At 38.8% G+C, this 23724-nt stretch overlaps 1 protein-coding gene across 8 annotated transcripts in view; it reads right to left on the reverse strand.

The window, feature by feature from the left end:
* Positions 1–23724, reverse strand: part of LOC143299896 (serine/threonine-protein kinase TBK1-like) — a 211842-nt gene that overhangs the window by 58817 nt on the left and 129301 nt on the right. For 6 of the 8 annotated variants that reach the window (XM_076613392.1, XM_076613393.1, XM_076613397.1 and 3 more), the window contains 3 exons: positions 11272–13386; positions 4602–4742; positions 2257–2386 (listed from right to left, as the gene is read on the reverse strand). In XM_076613392.1, the coding sequence (XP_076469507.1) occupies positions 2257–2386; positions 4602–4742; positions 11272–11388 (388 nt within the window). In that variant the 5' untranslated portion in view covers positions 11389–13386. Of the gene's footprint in view, positions 1–2256; positions 2387–4601; positions 4743–11271; positions 13387–22650; positions 22739–23724 lie in introns of those variants that run through there. The other 2 variants (XM_076613394.1, XM_076613396.1) reach the window with 2 other exon arrangements.

A 23724-nucleotide genomic window follows, 5' to 3' on the forward strand; every position in this document is an offset into this window, starting at 1 on the left:
CTCTGGCACTGAACTGGTTAAGAAATTCTTTTAATTTGGTGGTGAAGGAGATGTTGACATCGCCTCAGGCACACCGCAACATGGTCCACAACAGGCTGACCAAAACTGAAAGAAACGATTGATCCAATTTTTCTTTTTTGTTCATTCCAGTTAATTCAGTATCCATTTTATAACATTCATATATGCAGTAAACACATCGATCGTGTAGTTAGTGTAAAGAGACGATGCCATCATCTCAGACACACTGCAACATGTAGCTGTTTTCGCAAGATCTACACAGACCAAACTAGACAAGGCTGACCAAAACTCAATGAAACAATCAATTCAAGTTTTCTTTTGTTCATTCTAGTTAATATTCAGTGTCCACATTAGAATATTCATATGCAGTAAACACATTGATGGTGTAATTAGTGTCACTGTATGGGTTCTGTCCAGAGTTTGTATTTCTTTTCTTGATTTTGATTTGATTTTATATGGATATTTATATACTGCCTATCCTCGGTTGGAGACCGAGGATAAGCTCTAAGTGCTTTACAAACTCGGGGTCATTTGATGATTTGCACAACAAGCTGCCTACCTGGGTAGAGCCGACTGACGGCTGCCATTGGGCGCTCATCATTCATTTCCTGTGTCATTCAATCAGATTTCAGGCACGCACACATACACACTCAGACAGACATGTAACATTTCACATGTATGACCGTTTTGTTTATTAACCCGCCATGTAGGCAGCCATACTCTGTTTTGGGGGGTGTGCATGCTGGGTATATTCTTGTTTCCATAACGCACCTAACGCTGACATGGATTACAGGATCTTTAATGTGCGTATTTGACCTTCAGTATATGTATACACATGAAGGGGGTACAGACACTAGCACTTTAGCAGGTCTGCACGTATGTTGGCCTGGGAGATTGGAAAAATCTCCAGCCTTTACCCACCAGGCGCCGTTACCAAGATTCGAACTCGGGACCCTCAGATTGAAAGTCCCAACACTTTAACCACTCGGCTATTGTGCCTGTCTTTTAACTGCAAACAAGAAAAACAATTTCATGCTGTCTTCTTACCAAGCATAGCCTACGTTCCGGCACTTGGGAAGCGGTATTGTTGTGTTTTCGAATCCAGATCAAGCTTCAATGAAATAAACCATTAATGATATGGAAATCTGGCTTAAATCAGAAGATTTTCAACCTAGTATTAGTGAAGATTTTTTTTCCTACTATGTTAAATCCTAATTTGGTATTGGCAGACAAAGTATTTCCAGAGAAAATGGCAATGTTAAGTTTACCACGGACACACAGACATACATACACAAACACACACACATGCACACACACATACACAAACACAGACAACCGAACACTGGGTTTTTACATAGACGCACTTTGTTTATACAAATGAGTCAAAAATGAAATATGCAGTATTAAACACCACTTATGAAAAAAGTTATATATTCCCAATATCACAGTAGAACAATAGTTTGGCGGCAATACATCCAACCATCATTCTTTTTATTCAATTATAAATTTTAAGATCCACCATAATTAAATACTGAAATAATTATTTGAATTCTTCTTATATATAATAAAATTTACACTACTGCAAGTCATTAAATACATGTACACATATTTCATGCTTCGCTTCACTTGATATATCATCAACAAAACAAAAACTGCTGTATGTGTATTGCTGGAGAACAAATGGACTCCAAAACAGAAAGCGGTGTGACTTGCACTGTTAGGCAGTAGGCAGGACGGCAATTCATATGATTCTATTTAATTATCTTATACAATATTAAGCAACAGACAAATGTGTTCTTTTGATGCAGAAATATCTCAGCGTGTAAACTGCTTACTGTTACCAGACATTCCAGGCTTTGTCTCTTGCACCCAGACAACTGTCAAGACAATGTACTATCAAATATTTTCACAGACTGTGATCTGCTTGGAATGTATATATCTATACATGTAGAGGATACAGAAAGTACTGTGTGACAAGACAGACAGTACTGACCCACATAGTAGAGCACAAGGAGGAATGTGACATGATAGACAGTACTGACCCACATGGTAGAGCACAAGGAGGAATGTGACATGGCAGACAGTACTGACCCACATGGTAGAGCACAAGGAGGAATGTGACATGACAGACAGTACTGACCCACATGGTAGAGCACAAGGAGGAATGTGACATGACAGACAGTACTGACCCACATAGTAGAGCACAAGGAGGAAAGTGACATGACAGACAGTACTGACCCACATGGTAGAGCACAAGGAGGAACTGTTTCTCAGGCAGGCCATACTGGTACTGGGCCTGGTCCAACATGTGGTACAGCGACCCCCCCTCACAGTACTCCATGACCAGCACCACGCGCTTTGTCTGCAGCTACACACACACACACACACACACACACACACACACACACTACTCAGTGCACTTATTTCTTCAGATTAAGGGAGGTTCAAACATTATCATACAGGATAGAATTAGGAAGATTCCCTATTAGCCTAAAAATAATATGTCAAATTATTGGCTATTGTATACACATATTAGAGCTTCCTCAAAATTCACTTGTATACACAACATATAAATGCATGTATCGTCAAACAAATGAAAATGTTCAGTGGCTACTTTTCATAAGAAATGTATTATTAACTAGCAATGGATTAGATCATGTTTGGAAAAACCAGTTCATTTTTAGTGTTAAAAGATTAAAGTATGCTATATCCAAGAAGCCCGAAAATGAATATGTAAAATTTTAGAAACAGAAACATAACAGTTCATCTAAATTAGAATTTTACAAGAACGTTGTGAAAAATTATAAAACTGGACTGTATTTAAAGAATACAGCACATACACAACACAGGAAAGCACTGACCATGTTACGAATCAGCGCCCATGACTTACAAATCGAACAGGGAAGAAATATAAAAATACACCGAAAGAACAAAGACTGTGTGATACTTGTAACAATTTAGAAGATGAGATTCACCTTTTAGACAATTGTGTAAAATACAATACTTACAGACACAGATTCCTAATTGATATATATGTCATCCAAATGCAAAGCCTAGTGAATTGATCCTTCTAACAGAATTACAGCCAAGGCTGGCAAAATTTGTTCACAAATGTTTCTCTTCTTAACCCTTTCGCTGCCAGGAAAATAAGATTTAAGTGAAATCTATTTGCCAGGGTTTTTTCCACAAAAAACGGGTATAAATTTTCAAAAAATTCTGTGCTCTTTGTTATTGGAGAAAGACCCATAAAAGTATATATTTTCTGAAAGGTAAATGAATAAAGAATACAAAACACATGCTGTTTTCCCATTTTATATATTTTTAGTGACATGCTGTTGTTTTGAAATCAGTGTTTTGTTTTTTGTCACGTTTTCAACTTGTTCATTACAAACATTAGTCAGGTAATTTGCACAAAAACATCATATTTTCTGGACAAATGGATATCTGCAAACACAAAATCATACTAGAACAACCACAATATATATATATATATATATATATATATATATATATATATATATATATATTTTTAAGAGATAGATACACAGTACATTGTGACTTCTCCAAGTGATAAGATGGATGTGAAGCCACACCCCCTCAGTCTCCACCCCCCCTCCTCCTCACCCCTCTCACACGGTCACTTGATTCAGTTCTCATCAGACCGCGTTGGCTGCGTGCCAAGAATATCGCTCTGCTGCTAATTCGGTCATCTGTTGTCTGCCAACATCTGTACAGCCGGCATCACTCACTGACAGTCGCATCTTGGCCACTCTCTTGATTACTCCCTTTATTTTCTATCAGATCGTCCTATAAATGTTCATCACTATCTTCTTCGAATTTATGCTTCAATTCCTTCTGAGCATCAGCTAAAGAAAGAAATCTTGGTTGATTTAGTTCGTCACGATCGCATGTCTTGAGCACGGCGTCAGTCCGACATTTTGTTGAGCGAGCGAGGAGAGAAGTCAGGCAAACACTTGGACAGTGACCCAACCAAAACGTTCAAATAAAGGACTGCTTCATGACGTAGATGGGGTTTCTAGCTATGAATAGAATCTAGAGAGATTCCCCAGGCTAAAGCTACCACTATTTTTGCCAATGAAGTGAATGCAAACCAGGTAAAAGTCAGAATATTTCGATGACGAGTTATCTCGTCATGCAGGCAGCGAAGCATACATGCTTGCCATGACGAGTTATCTCGTCATGCAGGCAGCCTAGGGGTTAATATGCTCATGCTCATGTTTATGTTTCATTGTGTCTTATAAACTTTAAGGTTTTGTGACAATAAAAAATATTCTATTCTATTCTACAGGATAAAACTGAATGTTTTAGAAACTAAAATCAACAGAGACATTAAATGCTTATAAATATAAATGTGGACAGCCTATTTCAAGAACTGTGCAATACTTGTAAGCACCAGAGTTTAAAAGTATCCTTACCTGAATTTCTCAGACTTCTCTTGAATACAGTCTTGACAATTTTAATGTTTTGTCAAATACTGCAGAAAGTCTCTATCAGCACAGATACATTGTATTTATCGTTGTTGCAGTAAACAGCCAAACCAACCAGACAGGTGAGACACCCACCTCCTGCTCAATGGCGTGCAGTGTGATGACGTTTTCATGCTTCAGGCGCCGCAGCAGTTCCAGTTCCCGCAGGTCCTCCCCCGCCAGGCCCACACGCAGGTGTTCATGGAACACCTTGACAGCTACCACATGGCCCCCAACCTGTGACACACCACACCATCAGCTTCCACCTTCCTCACACACCTACATCACATCTATCACCTTCCTCACACACCTACATTACATCTACCACCTTCATACACCTACATCACATCTTCCTCACACACCTACATCACATCTATCACTTTCCTTACACACTTAGATCACATCTTTCACCTTCCTCACACACCTACATCACATCTTCCTCACACACCTACATCACATCTTCCCCACACACCTACATCAATCTATCACCTTCCTCACACACCTACATCACATCTATCACCTTCACATACCTACATTTCATCTATCACCTTCCTCACACACCTACATCACATCTTCCTCACACACCTACATCACATCTTCCACCTTCCTCACACACCTACATCACATCTTCCTTACACACCTACATCACATAGATCTATCACATTCCTCACAAACCTACATCATATCTATCACCTTCCTCACAACCTACATTAATCTATCACCTTCACACACCTACATCTCATCTCCCACCTTTCTCACACACATCTTCCACCTTCTTCACACACCTACATCTCATTTTCCACCTTCTGTCAAATCTTATATGCCTTCTGTGCAAATTATGAAATATCTGCACTTAGTGTTCTTTGTGAACATGTGCCATATCCTGTCAGATCCTTGGAGTTCTTCATTGTAATCTTTTTCTCTTTTTTTCTTTCTTTTTTTTTTGGGGGGGGGGGGTGGTGGTCTTGTTTGTGGAACACTGAGCTGTCAACACAGTATAAAAGTAACAGCAACAAATAACAAGTAATAACAGCAATGTAATCATTCTCTCTTTCACAGGAACATGAATACCTCACAGACACAAAAGAGAATTCTGTTACATGAAAAAAAAAGACGAACCACAAGCACAGCACCATTAGCAAAAACGACAGTGAATGTTGCAAAAATGTAACTCAGACCAAATTACACCAAATGCAAATTGCATAATCTGTGCAGCTACTTCATAGGGTAATAGCTTATCTTCAGACTCTTTCAGATGTTCTGACCATACATTTCAAGCTGAAATGTATATGATAATGAGGTCAACAGAGGTCAGCATAAACAGACAGACAGAAGTAGAAGTGATGCAGAGTTGTTGTAGCACTGCCTACTTGTATCCACATGGCGTGTTAATGAGAATCAGATTTTAATCTGAATCATTCATTGTGTAATGAAAACTATGGCAAAAGGTTCTTTGACACAAAAGCAAAAGGTGAATATTTTACCGTTTGTTGTTGTGTCAGTCAGGCTTACTCAGTTACTGGCATGTACTTTGAGTCTGTGGTGAGGGGGGAGAAGGGTTGGGGGTTACTGCTTTCAATATTTTTCACTTTTCTTTAAGTCATCATAGTATTGATAGATCAGTCCATAGACTGGGGCTGACTGATGGATGGATAGACAGGTGCAGGTACACTTGAGTATGCAGATATAGATATATATATATATAATAAATTTTCTTTCCCTGCTCCAGTTCTCTCTTCATCTCACTTGCACAGGCTAACAGGTGTCATATGTTGAATGAAGGACTTGGTTTCTAAAATCTGTGTTTACGTTACAAACAGTTTATTGTTCAATCTTCAGCGTTTTTCACAAACATGAGACCTCAAGCATTCTTCACAAGCATATACATACATATATGAAATCTTTTGCATTTTTCACATTAATATTTAATATTTCATGTAACTTATGAACAAGTCAAATCTGAAGTCCTCTTCAGAAAAATACCAATCTTCAGCATTATTCAAACAACTGTCAGATCAGCATTCTTTTTCAGCTTCATCCTTGATTTGCTTCCCTGCAAAGCCACTGACTTTTGAAACAAACTATTCATTCTCACACACAGAGACACAGACAGAGAGAGAGACACACACACACAGACACAGACACAGTCACAGACACACACACATCCATGGGTCAACAAGACATGAGAGACACTCACATTATAATATCTGTGATATCGCTTTCAGCACTAATTTACTGTTTGTTTAAATAAACCAGCAAAGTTCACATGGAGATCTGATCACCATTCACACAGACATCAGTGAAGCAGCTCTATGGCCACATAACATTCTCCACCCTGCACATGAACCAAGGACAGGAAAAAATACACAAGTGACGTTCCTCCCCATGACAGGACTGAAGCCATCATCTCAATCACATCATCTCAATTCTGTATGATTCATTTATTTCATTTTTATTTTTACAACTAAATAAGACTAATATTTTTTGCAGAAATGGGTTCTTCTATTGTACTTTCAAAATAAAATGATCGCCTCCACACCCCTCTCCATAATGTATTCCTTTTACTCAAATTCCTTGAATTTTAAACTGTTACTGTATTCATGCATTACTAGCTTCTCAAAAGTGTATCAAAAGACAACTTTTTATTCACTAATTCATAGACAACTGTACACCAAGACAGACATATGTTATTTTACAGAGCTCTGCTTCTGAAATTCTGTGAGGTTTTATACAGGATATTGCATTCCTGTGTTCCAACTTGATTACGCAAAACATTATCAGTCTCTGTGCTCTCCACTGTCTGAACTGAGAGTTTAAAGATATAATGCTCATATAAATCTATTAGATTATTGTAAATTATACCTTTTATAAAGTTATGGGAAAGATTATCAATGGTCCAAAAGTGCTTTTTTGTGATTTTCTTCATGCATGAACTGAGCCAGTTTTGATCTATAGATTTCTTTCAAAGCCTCTTTCTGACCAAAAATGTGGGTGTAACAGAATGAAAGCCTGTAGGCACAAAGGCCATGACTGACAAGCCATTATCCTTTATTCATAGTGGTCTGAAATGTTTTACTGTCAGTCACACCAAGACGAAGACATGCTGACACATACAGTGAAGAAAAGATGTTAACTGTGACAGCAGGAAACCACAACCACGCCATGCTCATCCTCTCCATGGTCTGAGTCAGGGACCATTCCTGTCCCGCCTCTCCTCCTTGTTGCAGTCCATGTGCTTTCTCTGTTTTTCCTTCAATTCATCACAGGATGTCTGAATCATGCTTCAAAACAAAGGGACCCTGTACTGACAATGACCTTCACCTTGAACTAAAACTACCTTGACGGGTTGCATATATATGTGATGTTAGCAGCACTATAAATATAATCTTCCCAACTCTGAGCAAATTCAATATACTGCACCAAATAAAGTCAATGTTACCAGATTTCACGGGTTCCTGTTCTCTCTTATATTTCAAAGGTTGGTGTGTGAGTGGTTGAAGGCCAACGGTAAGTGGTATATGGCTGTAGCAATGTTATCATATCACATGCATTCCCTTTTGATTTTCCCCAATTACTCTCATCTCTTCTGTCTTAATACTGTGATTCTGATTATATAAAAAAGAGAGAAAGAAAAAAAAAAAGCAAGAAAAGTGGAAACATTAACCAATCACTTTTAACAATAAAGGAACTATGATTATGAGTCACAATTTTAACACACCTCTTTGTAAACATTAATGAAAATTTCCACTAATTTTTCACCATGAACAGCCTGAGGCCACACCTGATGTAAAATGTAGTTTGTTTGTGAGGTACAATGAAAAACTACTGTCTTGAACCCTTGTCACATACTGTCTACATACATTGCATAGTATACAGTGTGTGTCAAAGAATCTCTGGTCCCTCAGGACCCTCTGTCTTCATTTCAACTTGTCTGGTGATACAAGATTTTCTTTCTGTTTTTATATAAAAAAAAAAAAAAGAGTCAGTTTGAAAACCCTGAATCATGCTTTTTATCTGGTTTTGCTAGTATAAATATAAAACATATGTGTGTGTGTGTGTGTGTGTGTTTTGCTGTCTGTTGGGTTGTTTTTTTTAAAAAACTTTTTAGAAAATGATTACTCTGGATCTTGGCGAATTTTCTTCTGTCTCCCCCAGAAGTTTGTGATATTGCTTGACAGCCTTTGAAAAAATCAATGTTTCAAATCAAATCAAAATTAAAAAACATTCAATGCAATCTCTCAGTTATACAAGTTCAGTTATCAAAATCATTTAGGTTGACTTTTTTCTTTTTTGTTTCTGGGGGGAAAAAGCTGACAGTTCAGATCTCTACACAAAAAGCCAGCCAATTCATGCACTTAAAAAACCAGGTCAATTTACGCAGTTCATTCATATTTGTACCAGTTGGCTCAATGCACTGTAAAAAGTTAAGTGTGACTACACAGAATCCATTCATGCACAAGGGATTTCCTCAGAATCTGATATCCTGGCTAGTCTGTGAGGCCTTGTTTGTGAAAGGAGAAAATCACTCCTGTTCACAATACAGACTTGCAGTTGAACAAAGTGCTCAATGACTGTCCAGAAAAAAAGACGATAATTAAATGGTCTCTCTCTCACATGCAAACACACACACATACAAACGCATACACACACACACACTGTTTTGTAACAAACTCGCTCTTCACACACTTCAGTCCTTTGCAGTCTACTCTAAATTCAGCAGCTGATGCAATACAACAGTGTTACAGACAGTCTCCAGATAATTCAGGTCATATTCTCACCCAGCACACATTCATCATTGAAAAAACCCAACACTACAATCAGAGCATAGAATTAGAAAGGTGCAGCCATGGATAATATACCATAATGTGCACGTCATGCCACAGTTAAGCACACAGACCAGAAGTCATTTATTTTTAATTACTTTATTGTGATTTGCTTCGCCCCATGCTCTGTTCAGCTCTGCCTTTGGGGAGATCTGCTTGTACAGAAATTAAGTGAAGTATCACCCACGCATAAACTGAGATAATTTAAGGTAACTCTTAAAGATTACTGTTGCATCAAATGACTGATTAAACTGATAAGACGACATACTGTGTTAAAAAAAAAAAAAAAAAAAAAAAAAAAAAGTACATAATGTATTGACTTTTTTTTTAAATGAAATTTTGTTTAAATAATCAAAACTTTTATTTTACCATTCTAGGTTTTCCTTTCTTTTTTTCTTTTTGAACATCAAAAACATAATTCATTTAACTTAAGATCTGTTTCTTTCCTTCTATTATCTAGTTGTGTTTTTTTCATGCAAACTTGTTATACAACAGAAAAATTGTGTACAGTTCTGATATTTTTAGTGAGCTACACAAAAAGAATGAGCTTGTAAGTTGTATACATGTGTTTATATGTGAGAGGGAAAGACAGAGAAAGAGAGAGAATGTGTACAGTGTGTGCATTTTATAGAAAGGAGATACAGAATAGAAGCAGTAGGGTTAACACAAGAACAGATCTGCCAATCTTGTACAATGTTCATAAATAATGTTCTTCATGAAAATTTAGCTGTAGTACAAAAGAGTAAAGCTCATAATCACAATCATAGTAAGGAAACGATGATCACCAATTAAAAAAGGTTAACGGTCCCATAGCCTTTTAAGGACATTGGGGCAGTGAATTGGGTTTGACACAGGAAGGTGGGGTGCAAAACTTTTCTTTACCAGTTTAGTTTAACTTCACCCAACCTAAGTCAGGTACACATTCACACCTGGATGGAGTGAGGAAAATCAGAATAAAGTGCCTTTCCCAAGAACACAACATGCCAAAACAGGGCCTTATGATATTTGTTTTTTTCTTTTTTCAGATGCAATGTGCTCAGGTTCTGTTAGCAAACCATGGTGACTGGAACTCGGTGAAAGTTCTAGAACTAGGTCTGTCTTACTAAGAGTAAGACTCTAAGAACAGCAATGGTCACAAAAATGATCCAGCAGAGCAAACATACTGCCTACAGCTTGCACCACATTTCTTATGTTTCTTATTTTCAAATATTGATTGCAATGTTGTATTCACTCCAAATGAAAAATTACACTCCTATTAGATGCAGTTTTTGACAGATGAGATCTACCTCTCTGACTGAACAGAAAAGAATTGCTGGTCAATGTATTCATTTGGACATGATGGTACCCTCTCCTAACAGACAGTCCATCACTGTCAGCAAAAAAACATTCCCTTGAAATAATTTTCCCAAAAATCCACACAGAAAAATACTGATCTTACTTTACACTATAAAAGACAAAACTATATTTCTAAAAAAAAAGAAAAAAAAAGTACTGGTATTGATTATTACAAATTATGATAATTTAATAAAACTGTTGCGATGAAGACCTGAAGAATTTCCAAGAAAACATAGTCTGAAAACACAGAAAAGTGTTATAACACAAAAACATTTAAACACTGCTCTGCACAACAAGCAGACAACAAGAACACACACCACCAGTAAACTGACACCAATGTTCAGTGAAACAAACAGTTACTCACTGTCAATCACAAACATTACAACATCACTCTGCACTGTTCAAACCACACAATGTGAAAACGCTCACACATATCAATCTGATGAACAAGATGAAAAAAGAAGTAAACACTCACACAGTGAAACAATACAGTACACAAATGTAAACACTCACCACCCTGAACACTGTAAAAAACACAGTCACCAACACATCAAAACACTGCTCCAAACAAACCAGCCAATGAAAACAGTTTCAATAACATCACTCACCTTTTCTCTTCCGAGGTAAACAACAGCAGTGGCACCTCGACCGAGGCTGTCCGCTGTGTTCCAGGTGTAGTTCTGTGATGACTGCAGAATTCCTTTTAACACAGGATAGCCAGACATATGATTCCTTCACCAGATGGCCAGCACCTCGCAGCCAAATCTTCCAGCCAAAAGAGTGCCACTCATGCACTCTGCCAGAACAGACACCCACCCAGAGGAGAAGAAGTCTGAGGCACGCCCACACTGCTGAAGGCCCAGGAACGATGTTCCACTTCCACACTGACCACAAATAAGTTATCCAAAGATGGCTGATCAGAAATGCTATGAATTTCTCCAGGCCAAACATCGATCGTTTCTTGTATCAATCCAGCCAGACAGAAACAAAGGGGGAAAATTTCAGAAAAATTTAACAATTTATGGGGGTAAAAATAGTAACAGATGCCCCAACAAGGTCAGTCTCCAGCTGATCGCTCACTGATAACACTGCTTCTCAGTCTACAATCCACATGCTTTGTTTTGCTCACAGTGTTAATGTTTTCAACTGGAACTGAAGATCTCTGATAGCAGTCAGTGTTTTTGTTTTGTTACACAAGAAAACAAAAAGTACAGTCTTAAGTTTGAATCACTATGGTTGTAAATGATTATATACAATTCACATCACCAAAATGAACAGTCACACACAATGCAGAGTTTCAAAAATATCATATGACCAAATTACAGGTTTTATCATAAAATGCACCAAATATAGTTTCAACTTAAAGTTTTATCCCAAAATTAACAAGAGGTATAAACAACTAGTTAGTTAAGCAAACATAAACTTGCAATAGCTTGAAAAAAATTATCAGTTCAAATATGACACTTGTTGCTATAATCAGTCTATAGAAAATATACGAAGTATCATTCAGCATATAAAAATAAATAGTAGTTTGGATGATACAGGTAGCTAGTAGTTTTACTGTTCAAGTGATACAATGGCAAAGAAAGTGTATTCAAGCAACATATCACAAATCCATACATACAAAAACTTTATGGATTCTGGGTACAAATCCAATACTCACAAACTAATATCAAGAGTATCTAGATATCAAATTTACAAAAGAGCAACAATAAAGATATAATTATTTTCAAAATTCTTCAATTACACTGCACACGTTTTATACGTCAGAACTTACCAAACCAATTGAAAATGCTATACAATAAATGTATTCCACTCTTTAAACAATAAGCTGATTTGCACTTTTCTATGAAAGTGCTGTCAATCTGTTTTAGGAAGAAACATCATTTGATTTCACTACAGCAATCCCCAATATGTTTAGATACACAAGCAGTAATTGTAAAACTGTTCTGTGATTGACAGAAACTAAGTTCTAGTTAACAAGTAGATTGTATTCATGTGAAAACAGAAATTCAGATATATCTTGCAGAGCACCCCCAACACATGACAGGACGATGACAATTAACAAATTGTAAACCAAACCAATCAAAGCAATTTTCTGCTTCATACATAAAAAAGCTAGACAATTTAAAAAATTGAATCACTGTACTGGGATATATGATCATAAAGAGAGAGAGAGAGAGAGAGAGAGAGAGAGAGAGAGAGAGAGAGAGAGAGAGAGAGAGAGAGGAAGAAGAAGAAGAAAAAGAAAATTATGTTTAAAGATCAACTAAATATCTTAAATATCTTTTTCTTCAGTCATAAAAAATGTTTAGTATATACATGTATACGATTAAGAATACCTAAAGTCTTCACCAGAACAGGACATAAAAAATCTTTTTTCACCTTCCAAATCAGTCTTTTGATTGAACATATATTGAATTTCCTAACCAGGTTTTTGACAGAGCACAGGGATGTTTTTACATTGGTAGGCTTCTTAAAGAAAGATGGAATCCACAGCAGTCTTGAACACAGTAAAGCTACAGGTGACAGACTCCTCCTATGTGTGGCAGCACAGACGCTGACCCAGAAGTGTGGTCTGGCAGGGACTGGACAAAGGCCACAATGAATCAGCTTGAACAGCTTCACCCGTAGTCCGCAATGACACAGCCCCAGTGTTCCTGGCACTGATTATTTCCAAGACTGTGCTGGCAAGTTGCTGTGGGATGCCAATTCATCTAGCTCTGGCAAACAGATTTAAAAGACAACAAGAAGATAATTAGTCATCAGCCTGACACATCAATACTCTGGATGTTCAATGCCAACTTTGCATGGCAAGAAAGAGTTGTGCTTCTATGCATACATACACTAAAAAATATTTCAGATCAAGAAAATTAACACCTGCCCCTCCCCCCAAAGTCACACCTGTACAAACAAAAAAGTACAAATTAAATTTATAAACAAGTTACAACTTCAGTCAGCTACCCCTAAACCCACCTCAAGCCTCCCCCATCTTCTTCACCCACACTCCCCTCACAAAGAAAACTGAACTAATGTCTGCACAGTGGTAAACCCATGTAGGATTCCATTTCTTCCTAAATCTTAACACCTTGATACACTGATGAATTATTCATTCACTTTCACAATGATAATGGATTTGTGAGAATCTAATTCCAGTTGTCTGTTATCTTATGAAATGAAGTGGTACCTGTAATGCACAATAACATACTGACATCCTAGTGACACTATAAAAAGAAATAATTATCAAATTATATATATATTCGTCAAATTATATATTTGTCTTATGAAACTCTATCAACTTTCAGTGTGCAAGGGTGAGGTGTATGTATTCAGTGATTAATAGAAGTTTATTTTGGAAATGTGTGTGTGTGTGTGTGTGTGTGTGTGTGTGTGTGTGTGTGTGTGTGCCTGCCTGTGTATGTGTGTGTGCCTCTGTGTGTGTGTGTGTGTGTGTGTGTGTGTGTCTGTGTGTGTGTGTGTGTGTGTGAATGTGCATGTGCCTCTGTGTGTGTGTGTGTGTGTGTGTGTATGCACGTGCGCGCGTGTGCACATGAATGTGTGTGCACATATAATTTTAATTTTTTTATGTGTACACATATGCATGTATATGTGCATGTGTGTGTGTGTGTGCATGCGCGCGTGTGTGTGCGTGTGCGTGTGCATGTGTGTGTGTGTGCATGTTTGTTGGAGCAGATAAGATAATAGGGTAGAGGGAAGGGGTGGGACTGCTATGTTAGGTGAGAGTTCTTAACAATGGAACCTTTTCTTTGCGTACATGAGTAGAACTTTATAATGTTTGTTGTATCTTCATTTTATTTAATATACATAACATAAAAATTCAACAATATGACCAAAAAAACCACCCCTTTTTTTAACTACACTATTCCAGTCTACACTATTGGATTGGAAACGAATGATGAGTGCCCAGTGGCAGCCATCAGTCAGCTCTACCCAGGTAGGCAGCCTGTTGTGCAAATGACCTCATGCTTGTAAAGCGCTTAGAGCTTGGTCTCCGACCGAGAATAGGTGCTATATAACTATCCATATCAATCAATCAGTCATTTCCATCTGTAAAGAACTAAACCTCAGCCATCACAAAGCAAGGGGTCATGTACAATGCTGTTGCTCAAGGAAATGGTTAAGTCAGTTCTAAAGAAAAGGTTCAGCTGAACAGAAATTAGACAGCATTCTTTGAATATAATAAAACCTCAAATGGAGTTCACTCTGCCTTGGCCTGGTTCTCTCCAAGGGAAGCACATAATGTGTTTGCAACCAAAGAAAGTGATTCTGAGTTGACTACTACAAGAAAATTTCATACACCTGTGACCAAGCGCGCCATGCTTGCTCCAACACTATTCACGCACAAGCCACAGCAGACGACAGTTTTCCCTCATAACCCGCGCACAGAATGTGTGACGTCACTCCGCTTACATCATTTTGTCCTCCTCGCCAGGCCACCTGCTGACGGCTTGACCAGTGTCGCGTTGTGGTACGTCATTGGCTGAGAGCAAACTTGTGTTTCTGTTCCACCGTAATTAATTAATAACTCTCTTGTCAGATCAGTAAACTACTAGTATTATATACTGGCAGAATCGTCTTAATTCCATCTTTAAATCTATTCCATTTATGTTCGCCTACGTGAAACTGATTTAACGCAGTTTGTAATTTTCAGCGACGAGCTCGTTAAAACTGACCCTGTTCAGATGACTTAAATTAAGATTATAAATTCATCTTAAATAATCAACACTTCATTTTACACTCATTATAAAGTAGGCGTTGAGCTCTTTCTTTTGCAACTTCTCCGACGTAAATCGGTTCAGGAATCATTTAGAAATCTATCACTGAACACCTTTAAACAAACACAATTGTCATCGGATTCTCCGTGATTAGTGACGATCTGCTTGCAAGCACACGTGACGCACTTTGCGGTCCGCTAAACTTGCATAAATTGGCACAGTGAATGATGAGTGGCCACTTCCACACCCGAGCCAGCCGTGGCCAGCACCTGCTCTCTTTGTCTCTTGCTGTGTCGCGGGCAGTGTGTCGGGTGTGTTCTCACAACAGTGACACCTCGCTACGTATGGCTGTAAGTACTAGTGTGTAGAATGTGTTGATTTGTAAATTGTATTATTTGACACAGTACTTGTGTTTATATGAGTATGTTCAGTTAATTCTTTGTTCAGTTATTGCTTTGACACGTTAGTCACAGATCGGCTATGACTGATCTAAATAATTGCCATGTCGTCATCTGCATGGAGCAGTGTTCCATTTGAATCTTAACGTCACAGTCAGTGACGTCTCTCGACACAGATAGTTTGTTCCAGAATGTTCTAGTGAGTGCGTAAAGTTCATTCACCACTTAATGGTTAAACCATGATGGTGCTTCACTTACTATCTGGTCTATCAGTTTGCCAGTATAATATCAAAGCCACTGATTCTATTATCTTGTTTATTATTCATGTATTATTTTACATGCTGATATCAATTGTACTGCTACAGTGTGCTGAGTACTCTAAGAGGTGTGTAGTATTCTGCTGTTGTGATTACAAGATAGTGTTGGATTAATTGCTTCAATCACTTTAACTGTGCTATTTAAATGTATTAGAAATGTCATTTGATGTCAGCGTTTGGTCTTCACACACATGCATTATGTTGTTGTGTATCCCAAACCCGAGTGATAGTCTTTCCATGTATACATGTGCTTTACTAGTCACTTGTGTCGACATGTTGTGCTTATGACATTTGTGTCATTCCAGGCACTGTCTTCTTCTTCTTCTTAGTTCTTCTCATTATTTCTTATTCTTAGTCTTCTCTTAGACTAGTTCTCTTCTAGTCTTCTTCTCTTTTTGTCTTCTCTTTTTATCTTCTCATTATTTCTTCTTCTTAGTCTTCTTCTTTTAGAATATTGTAAATAAAACAATAGAAAAACCCATTTGTGACTGGCCTCTATATGTTCCTGGCCTGTGCGTGGGATCTTGTCTATCCTTTAATTCATTCAATCATATTTAGTTAAGTCTTTTGTGCCGTACCCCTTCAGTAACCACTCGGTACACGGCTACAAAAGTGGCGTCGCCGACAGGATTTTGATCCTTTAGAATATTCTTACGACAGGATTTTGATCCATCACAAAATAGATCCAAATTATTCCCTTTAATGTTTCAATTCTTTCTATCCAAATTCAATCCATCCCTAAACCACAGCCCTTTACCACCAAGTGTACCTTGTTACAACTTGGCGCTGTGAGCATAGGATGTGCTAATTCTTTTAATATCTCTTAGTAAATCACAGCTCCTAGCCAAGCTAATCTCTATCACATACTTGGCGCTGTGAGCTAGGATCGTACAGGGACAAGAGGTTGTACTAACAGTCATATAGGGATAGTTTAACATAGGAGAAGAGAGAAGACAGTGCAGCAGGTACATCAAGTCCACGAGAAGAGTCGTCGCCCCATCAAGATGGCTTCAACCAACTTCCTGCCAAAACTCCCGACGCTATCCGGTGAGGAAAGCAGCAGTGAAGTCGAAGACTTCGTCCAGGAGGCCAGACTGATTCTCCAGCTACAGCCCCTGGATGACGCGACAGCCTCTCTCTGGCTGATCTCAGCCCTTGCCGGCAGAGCTCGCCAGCAGATCGTCAGGCTGCCAGCGACCGAAGTGGACACCCCAGCCAAGATCCTTCACATCATCGAGGAGAACTGGGGAGAGCAGCAAGACGCCACCGACCTTGCCACTGCGTTCTTCAACAGACAGCAGCAGCCCAAAGAGACGGTGATCGACTACGCATCCCATCTTCGGCACCTATGGACCAAGGTCAACAAGGCCGAAGATGGGGTAATGGAGGTGCCAGCGACCATCCTCCGCGACGCTTTCGCCAGAGGCCTTCAGCCAGCCACACTGAAGCGTGATGTCAGGCGCCTCATCCGCTACCACCCTGACACCACCTTCGAGGCAGCAAAGAAGGAGGCCCTGCGATGGCTGCGGGAGGACAGCCACACCTACAACACCTGCCCTGGCGTAGACAACACCACTGTTGTCCGCCTACAGTCCCAGCTGGCCACACTCGCAGCTGAGAACACCAGCCTGCGACGTCAGCTGCAGTCACCCATGCCAGCACACAGCCCACTTCCTCCACAACCAGCACTTCATCCTCAACGCTGTGCTGCTGACCACACCCCAGACCCCTCGCACTGTGTCTGGTGTGAGAGGTCTGGCCACACAGAGCACCAGTGTCGCCACAAGCGACACTACAAGACCAGGCAACAGAATGCTGACCACCAGCCTGCAGCTCCAGCCCACAACCAGCGTGTTGCCACTACACACACTGGGCAACCTGGGCCCATGCCATCAACTGCACCAGCTCCAAACCAGAGATGCAGGAGACGCAGACGACGGAGGCACCACAGCACCACACCTGACGCTGTGGTCCCACGGATGTCCCCACCTGTACTCGGCCCCACACCACAGAGGTCCAGCCAACAACCACCACCAGTTGTCATGCCAACTCACCCGGTCCCCCTGCACCACCAGGGCGACAAAGTGACTGACACTGACAGTGACAGTGACAGTGGTGTGTGTCTGGACAGGCCCATACCAAGACCCAGGACACCAACCCGGCAAGCTGCACCAGAGCCACCTCCACTACCACCAGATCCTGCACCAAGGCGCTCCACACAATTGGCATCCAGGGCACCACTGACTGTGTGAGGAGACTGATGATGAATATTTTGCAAAGACTGGTGATGATAAAAAAATATTTAACAGCCAGAACAATCATGCCAATACTCATGTTGTTTGTTTATTTTTTTTATTCTTGCTAAGTGGAAACAGTGCTAATATGTTATTTAACTATCATTCCTGTTCATGCTTAATTTTGTTTTCATTCAATTATTTTTCAATGCGGGTTTTGATAGGTCATGTTTTTGTTTTGTTAACTAAAACAAAAGTGTCTAGTTGTCACAAGGTTTAAATGATTATATACATTCTTCTCATCAAAATACATCTAAGCCTGCAGAGTTTCAGAATACATAGATTACAGGTTACACAAATGAAATGTTTCAACTCTAATGTATTTTAACAGAGGACTTCCTAGTTATTAGCAAACTCTTCAAAGTTAAAATTAGCAGTTCATTGACTAGTTGCAAATCTCTATAGAAAACTGGCTAAATCACATTTAAAAAAATGAAGTAGGGTATAGGGTTCCCTATAGATGTTACTGTCAGTTTAAAATGGCAAGTAATTATTTAAAGCAAATTATCTCCCTTACTCCCAAATAATTTGTTTGGTCACAAATCTCTACACAATAAAGTACTAGTTAAATTTAACCATAAAGACTATGATATTTTCAAAATTAAGTTGACCAGCACCGTTTTTACGTCAACTTACCAACCACATTGAAAGCATGACATAAATGTATTCCCTCTTAAACTAGCGAGCACTTCTATGATGTGCGTCATCCTGCTTAAATCATTTTTCTCCTCGCCATGGCCCACCTGCTGACGCTTACCATGTCGACTGTGTTACGTAATTCTAGAAGCAACTAGTGTTTCTGTTCAACCGTAATAATTAAGATCATCTTGCAGATCAGCAAACTACACGATGAAATTAATAATTGGCAAACCTCAATGAAATTTTTCCATACTTTAAATGCTATACCATTTATTTCGCTTACTGGGAAATGATCATAAAGAAGTAGAAGTTTCAGCGACGAGCACGTAAAATGACCCGTAAGAATACTTAGTTTAAGATAATAAATTATCTTAAATCTTCACACAATTCATGTTTAGATATCATTATATAAGATAGCGTTTCAGACGACTATTCTTTTTTCACCTTCCAAAATCGTTCAGTTGAATCATTTAAAATCATCAACTGTTTTACACCTTTAAACAAAGATAATTCACGCATCTCCGTAAGTAGGTGACAGACTCTGCTATGTGTGGCACACAGACGCTGACGCACTTTTGCGGGGCTGGACTTGCAAAATGGCACAGTGAATAGCTTGCACTTCACACCGACAGCCGCTGGCACACCCTGTTCTCTTTTATTTCATGTACGCTGGGCAAGTGTGTGGGTGTTTCTCTGCAACAGTTTGACAACAAGTTCTCCCCTACTATATTGGCTGTAATAACTATTGTGGCAGAAGGTTGTGTGATTTTGAAATACTATATTTGACACAGTAACTGTAGTTTAAAAAAAGTAATTATTTATAATTCCTTAGTCAGTTAATTGCATTTGAACACTTACAAAGAACGCTATGACTGATGGTAAAATAGATTGCCATTTCTCATCTGCCTATACATGTGCATTTATTCTTCACTTCACAGATATGGAGTGAGATCTAATCCAGTTGTTTGTTTCTAGAATGATCTACTGTATGCACATAAAGTTTCATTTCACATTTAAAAGGTATAAAATATATATTTTTGCAATTATTATATCTGTCTATCTCATTTCAGTGTAATATTTCAAAGGCCACTTAATTAATTTATTTGGTTTTTTTCGTGTATGTGTGTGTATGTGTGATAGCCAATTGTACTGTTGTGTGCTCTGTGTTAGAGTGTGTGTTGTTTTGCTGTTGTGTGTACAGATGTGTTGGTTAATGTTAAAGTCCTTTTGATGTGTGCTGTGTTAAATGTATTGAACATGTCATTTGTGTCACTGATTTTGTTTTTTCATGTACACATAGCATTATATGTTGTTGTGGTTGTCCCCAACCCGTGTGTGTCTTTTCCATTGGTGTTATGTTTTTGGCTTTAATAGTCACTGGAGGGGTGGGGACCATGTTAGTAGGCTTAATGACTTTGTCTTTCTCATGACTGTCTTCTTTTTTGTTGTTCTTCATTATTTTTATTCTAGTCTTTAACTGTGTTAGTGTGTACTTGTATGCGTGCCTGTATGCGTGTATGTGAAGTGTGTTATAGTGTGTGTGTGTGTGTGTGTGTGTGTGTGTGTGTGTGTGTAAATCACTCCATGTAAACTTAGAGAGAGAATGTGTGTAAAGAATAAAAGAATGTTGGAATGAGTGTGAGTCAGTGAACTCAAGAGTTAGAGTGTGAGAGACTGAGAGTGTGTGAGTGAGTGACCTGCATGTAATGACTGTGCACACTAAGTTTGAATGTGTGTGTGTGTGTGTGTGTGTGTGTGTGTGTGTGTAGAACCCATTAAAGGTGCTGTATAAATCTTTCATGAACATAAACAAAGGACAAAGCAGCAGCTCTACGAAAATGAGGTAACTATAGTTCTTACCTCTTAATAATTAATATGTTACTGACAGAAATATCATGCATATTTTCGCAAAAAATCTGCACTAATGATTTCATGAGTACTGAGTATATAAAGAAAAAACAAAATTCGTCCTTTTGTTCAGTATCATCATTATGTCATGTGATATGTAAAATGATATCAGTTTTCATTGTTTACACATGACACAATGATTGGTCTGACGTACCGGAGATTAGAAAAGAGAGATAAACCACTTGCAGAAATTGCTGAAGCCAGGCAGCCTGCGCCGCGAGACGCATTCATTATTCATGAGCTGCCTTTGCCCCGCCCAAACTAAGGGAAAGCGTCAGTCGAACGCAGTCTCCTGAGTGATTTTATAATTTGGATTACACCTTTTTTCCCTTTTCTGTTTGCTTCATCCCACGCAGATGTCAAACTCAATTTTGTTGTGAATAACATTCCTAAATATTTATATGTATTGGTTACTTTTATTTCCCTATCACCACAGCACCATTTTTCACGAGTCGAAAGATGACCTCCATTGCGGAAAACTATAATATTGGTCTTATCGAGATTCACTGTTTGTTGTAGTCTGTCTGTTTCTTGCTTAAGGGCATTTAATTGATTTTGTAACCCTATGGGTGTGTCAGACAAGAGAACAACATCATCAGCAAATAGCATTAAGAGCAAATCTGTTGCGCCAGGTATCATTTGTATTCCATATCTCCCCTTCTTTGATAACTCCACTGCCAATTCACTGATGAAAAAGGAAAACAGCTGTGAGCTTAGCATACAACCTTGTTTAACCCCTCTTGGACACTGAAAAAAGTCTGAATAAATACCTTTGTCACGAACAGATACTAGTACAGAATCGTAGATGCTTTTAACAGCCATGTAAAACTCCCGAGAGAGAGAGAGACAGAGACAGAGACTTAGAGAGAGAGAAAGAGCACAATACAACGGTCTGCTCGGGCAACATGAAGCATTCGTATATATATGAATTATATATATGATTATGTACATATAGATAGATTTAGATTTACATACTGATAGATCTATATGAAATTATGTGTGTATGTATTCATGTATGTATGTATGTATGTATAGACAGATGTTAGAAGAGAGACAGAGCTGAATATGTGTTTTATGTTTTGATATATATATATATTTTTGTTGTTGAAGAAATGGTGATGTAAACCAGAAAGTGTGAAGAAAAAGTAGCGTTACAAAAACGCAGTTCAATAATTTACAACTGTCTCTCTCATGTGCAACATTGCGCTGGGGGGGGGGGGGGGGGGGGGGGGGGGGGGAGTTGGTGGTGGGGGGAGCTGCTTTATTTTCTTTTTATATTATCTACATTCAAGCAGATGCAAACGTGCTAAAAACCAAGCAAAAATGAATCGGTTTTCATTGTATACAGCGAATCTTACTACACGTGGGAAATTCCAGGCTTAACTTAACTTTCGCTTTACTGCAGCTGAACCGTCAGAACCGACTAGTTTCCTTCAGGTGGGGAAGGAGAGGGTGATTTATCCCCACCCTTCCGCACTGCGTGTGTGCCCCAGAACGGCTTCAGCACTGTTATAGACAGTAAGAAGGGGCCTGCCGCGAGTGGTTTATCTCTCTTTTCTAATCTCCGGACGTACACAACATACCAGTGCTGTTCTCTAGACAATTCTGGACGGCTGTTCAACTTAGAACTTAAACGCTGTTTCCTGTATGAATTCAAACTGCGTTAGATAATAGACTGCTTATGTTCGGGCTTACCTCAGCCACCAAAAAAAGAAAAGAGCAGTGATTCAGTACCCTTCGATGCTTTTTCACTGTGTGGTCGCAGCCATTTTGAAATGGGACACAACTCTTAAACAGATACACACATGATAATAATTATTTCAAGTATTCTTTCAATGTATTATATACCTCCTCTGCTCGGTGAACCAGGCGATAACCGGGTACCCTGCACCTCAGCCATCGCTGACCTAAAATTTCTTCTTCTTCCTCTTTTTTTCTTCTTTTTTTGTTGTTTGTTTTTTGTTTTAGAATTCTAAAAGTGCACTGCCATGCGTGATACAATTCGAGGCGTCAACAACAACTGACAACAACAAAAATCTATCGACGGTGTCAGTGACTTATCACGTGTCGCCAGAAGAACAGATTACTGTTTATAACAGTAGCCATTATTATTCTAGCACTCGGCTGTGATCTAACACGTCGTTTTCAGACTGAAATAGAACTAACCAAGTCACACGTTACCTAACTGCAGTCGTCAGGCAAAATGTTACAACATGTTTGCACGAAGTGCATCAGTGTCGCTATAGAAGATAATTCTGACTGATCTACGATATAATAATAATTGGTTTATCAGACGGAATCATCGTCAAAAGAATCGGTAGGATCGGCGGGGTGGGGGTGGGGCCGGGGTGCGCGTTCAAGTTCATATTATGATGTTATCTGTTGACAAGACAAACCGTTTTGCCTGACGACTGTAGTTAGGTATTTAACATATATAGACATAAACATTAATTTGTTTAACCCAATATATGTTATGATACATTAGTTGCTCCGGCGAGATAAGAATTAAAGCGACAGTGACACAAAACAAGATGCAAAACTGGTTAAAGCTGTCAAAATTGGTCCCTGTCTTTGTATAGAAGATCAAATTAACTTTTTATCCCGGTCTCTTTTTAAAAGATCACTTTCAAGTTAACTGTTCGGTTATGTACGGTCATAAGCCAACAGTTTATTTTGAAGTAATAATGATAATGAAAAAAAATATATATATATCATACAACTCTTTATACATTTCATTGTGTGTGAGTCCTCGGTAATTTAGAAAACAAG

The sequence above is a fragment of the Babylonia areolata genome, chromosome 25 (genome assembly GCF_041734735.1).
Source record: "Babylonia areolata isolate BAREFJ2019XMU chromosome 25, ASM4173473v1, whole genome shotgun sequence".
NCBI classification, from domain to species: Eukaryota; Metazoa; Mollusca; class Gastropoda; order Neogastropoda; family Buccinidae; genus Babylonia; species Babylonia areolata.